The 3,529-nt window shown below is 39.7% G+C and overlaps 1 protein-coding gene across 3 annotated transcripts in view; it reads left to right on the top strand.

Moving 5' to 3' along the window:
- Nucleotides 1-3,529, top strand: part of slc25a3a (solute carrier family 25 member 3a) — a 15,005-nt gene that overhangs the window by 10,735 nt on the left and 741 nt on the right. For all 3 annotated transcript variants that reach the window (XM_014023662.1, XM_014023664.1, XM_014023663.1), the window contains exons 5-7: nt 572-753; nt 1,079-1,251; nt 3,295-3,405. In XM_014023662.1, coding sequence (XP_013879116.1) covers nt 572-753; nt 1,079-1,251; nt 3,295-3,405 — 466 coding nt within the window. The remainder of the gene's footprint in view (nt 1-571; nt 754-1,078; nt 1,252-3,294; nt 3,406-3,529) is intronic.

The raw sequence follows: 3,529 nt of genomic DNA, 5'->3' as shown, positions 1-3,529 counted from the left end.
CAGCAACCTATTAAATTTCTATTATGTTTCATGTGTGACAAATACACATTTTTGAGTCAGTATTTAATACAACTGGCAAAATAAAGAGTTAAATATTTATAATGTGCTTCTGTTTTTAATTCAGGAGATTATAAAAAAATCCTTCATTTTATGGGAAGACCCTCTTGATTCAAGAGAAAACTCCAGTTTTTAAGAAAATGGCTGCTTATTAATTAATTGTTAATCAATCTATAAGATAAATCAGCTTCAGATTAATTAATTAATCAATAACTTTGCATCCCTAATTTATACAGGAATGAAATTAATTTTTATCTACTCATGTTCATGTAATTAAGCGTTTTAATGATTTGGCCGATTAATCRAAAAAATAATCGACAGATTAATCGATTATTAAAATAATCGTTAGTTGCAGCCCTACATTCGACAAAATAATTATACAGAACATGTCAGGTTGAATTTGAGGATCACATGAAAAGTAGAGCTGATCAGACAGAAATCTGAACATGTCTGTATTGTTCCCACATGACTGATCCACTCTGCTSTCCACACCCACTGTACCACCTGCCCACAGGAGAACGCCTACATGTGGAGGACATCGCTGTACCTGGCAGCTTCAGCCAGCGCTGAGTTCTTCGCTGACATCGCTCTGGCTCCCATGGAGGCTGCCAAAGTCCGGATCCAGACCCAGCCTGGCTACGCAAACACCCTCAGACAGTGTGCCCCCAAGATGTTTGCAGAGGAGGGGCTGTGGGCGTAAGTAACTGACCCCCGTTAATACAACATGGAACAACACGCTCCTTAGATCCACCTCTGGAGGGCGCTGTTCTCTGAGCAGAGCTCCTCAGCAGCTTTCTGGCTGTACAGTTGGAGGTGCTTGAGTCATTGGCGTGTGACAGCAGTCCACCTGCCCCCCCGCCCACCTGCTGCACTGCTACCTGCTCATCAGGGCAGGAGCTCCCAGTGCTGCCAGCCGGGGGGGCGGACACACAGTCCTGGGTGTCCTGAATCTGATGCAGACGGTTCAAACGTCTTAATGGAAGCGTTTGGATGGGCTTGGTAACTGGAGTCGTTTGTCCAGGTTCTACAAAGGTGTGGTTCCCCTGTGGATGAGGCAGATCCCCTACACCATGATGAAGTTCGCCTGCTTCGAGCGGACTGTAGAGATGCTCTACAAATATGTTGTCCCCAAACCACGWAGTGAGTGCAGCAAACCAGAGCAGCTCGTCGTCACCTTCGTAGCTGGTTACATCGGTGAGTAACTGAAGCCTACATCTGAGCTGTGCGTCCTTTGCTCTCTGACTTTAACACATTACAGGGGTTAATATATTACAGGGTTTGTGCAGTGTCTCAAAAAGTCTAAAACTTGAAAATCAAAATTTTAGGTCTAAAAAAGTCTTAAACACCCAGATTTTTTAAAATTCATTTATTCATTTCATTAAAAACAAAAAAGTTTACAGAAAATACAAAACTTATATCACAAAATAAAATGAAAGGCAGCAGAACGAAGAAAAACTCATAATATCTGACCCTTTTTACAAAGAAAAAAAGAAGAAAAAATATTAATAATCTTCTGGTTACAAAAATACAACAAAACAAACAACAACAAATAAAACTTACATAAATACCCATTATTCTAATTTATATTTGTTCAGTAAACCAAGTTTAATCATTCTTTTAAACACAAACAATGATCCAGCATTTTCATTCAAAGTCTTAAATTTTATTTAGTCAAGTCWTTTTTTTTTTTTTTACTGTCAATCATTCCTGAGAAGTGTTGGCTGCATAAATAAAGCAAAGTAATGAGAGGTTGATGTGATGTTTTCATGAAGTGCTAAGTTTGATACCAGTCTTTGTACACATTAAACTACAAATCCTGTGATAACTGCAGGCAGAAATGGCACAGTTTACTTCCATGTTTCCAACCTGTTTGCTGCTACAGCCCCCTGCAGCTTTTTCACCCGCCCAMAAAACAAAGTTCAGTCATGTCGACTTCTTGTGGTTTAAACAGTGTGTTTTCAATGAGACTTGTCTTGATATCAGTGATTATTTTCACTCAGTGGGAAACGATCCACAGCAGTCGATATGAAGGACTCATCACTGTTTCATTAAAATAATTTGGTGTTCTTGTTATTAAAATTAAATATTCTTTCTAAGTTGATAGCAATAACAGGTTTCTATGTTAAAATATTTGGGATCGTTTGAATGTTTTTGTTAATGTCAGGTGTTAAATATCATTCCTGATGGTCTTAAAAGGTCTTAAATTGAAGTTACTGAAACCTGCATGAACCCTGGTGGGAAAGCGAGTAAAATGAGCCGGCCTCTGATGCCTCTGATGCCTCTGAGCCCCCAAGCGAGGTGGTATCAGCCCAAGCCGGGCAGACCCACTTGTGAAAAAGCAACCTGAGGTTCCACGGTTCAAATAAAGAGCTGATGACATCAGTGAGCGACTGCAGGATTAATCAACAGATTTATTACAGAGGGAATATTAAAGATATTAAATGATCACTAAAGTTAATTCAGTTGTTTTGTTTGATATGAGGGGCTCATCACAGTAAACATGTCGCGGTCCACTTCAGTTGAGCTGAGATCTGTGTGCAGACTCAATGTAAGATTCACTGTTTGAGTTCTTCTAATTAAACAACATCAACTCTAACAGACCAACATTTGTTTGCCTCTTTATTAAAGCAAACATAATCTCTGTTTAACGTTTATCCCCCCTTCCATAAAAACAAAACATTTTCATGTTRGTGWGTTTCAAATGTTTTTGTAATTTATCATAAATAYCCACAACTTTCATTCTTCCCAATTTTATAGGAATAACAAGGTTTTTGATGTGCTAAGCTTGTTTTTAATTAGAACTGCTCTGTGATAAATGTAATTCAATAAATGATCAAATGGGAAAAATTAATATTATATGATTACTTGAGCTGAAACTTCCAATCGTTTTGAATGAAATAGTCATTTTAAAAAAAGAATTCAGCCAGTCAAACAAATAAACTGTAGTTTTCAGTCATTTTTGTGCTGTGCAGCACCAGTATYTGCTGCTGGGGAGTGTGTGGAGTCTTTGGCCTTTGCTAATCCGAAGCTACAGGAGTTGGCCATCAGAGGGGCATGTGTTGTCTAAAAGACATTTAACCGTTACGTGTTCAGTTTGAGATGTTTCTAAGCTGTTCAGCCAAAAACATTTGTACTTCTTTCTTTCATTTCAATTCTCTTGACGTTTACGACCCGTCAGCTTCATGGATTATTTTTGGAGGGTGAAGTGACGATCTGATGTTCTGCTTTCCTCTGCAGCTGGTGTGTTCTGTGCCATCGTGTCTCATCCTGCTGACTCTGTGGTGTCTGTGCTGAACAAAGAGAAGGGCAGCACTGCCCTGCAGGTCCTGAAGAGGCTCGGACCCAAAGGTTAGTCTTTAGACCAGCTCGTTGAGGTTCAACACGCTCCTTAGATCCACCTCTGGAGGGCGCTGTTCTCTGAGCAGAGCTCCTCAGCAGCTTTCTGGCTGTACAGTTGGAGGTGCTTGAGTCA

This window comes from Austrofundulus limnaeus, unplaced genomic scaffold, assembly GCF_001266775.1.
Source record: "Austrofundulus limnaeus strain Quisiro unplaced genomic scaffold, Austrofundulus_limnaeus-1.0 Scaffold385, whole genome shotgun sequence".
Lineage (NCBI taxonomy): Eukaryota > Metazoa > Chordata > Actinopteri > Cyprinodontiformes > Rivulidae > Austrofundulus > Austrofundulus limnaeus.
The sequence above is the reverse complement of the archived record's forward strand: the minus strand, read 5'-3'. Positions and strand labels throughout refer to the sequence as shown.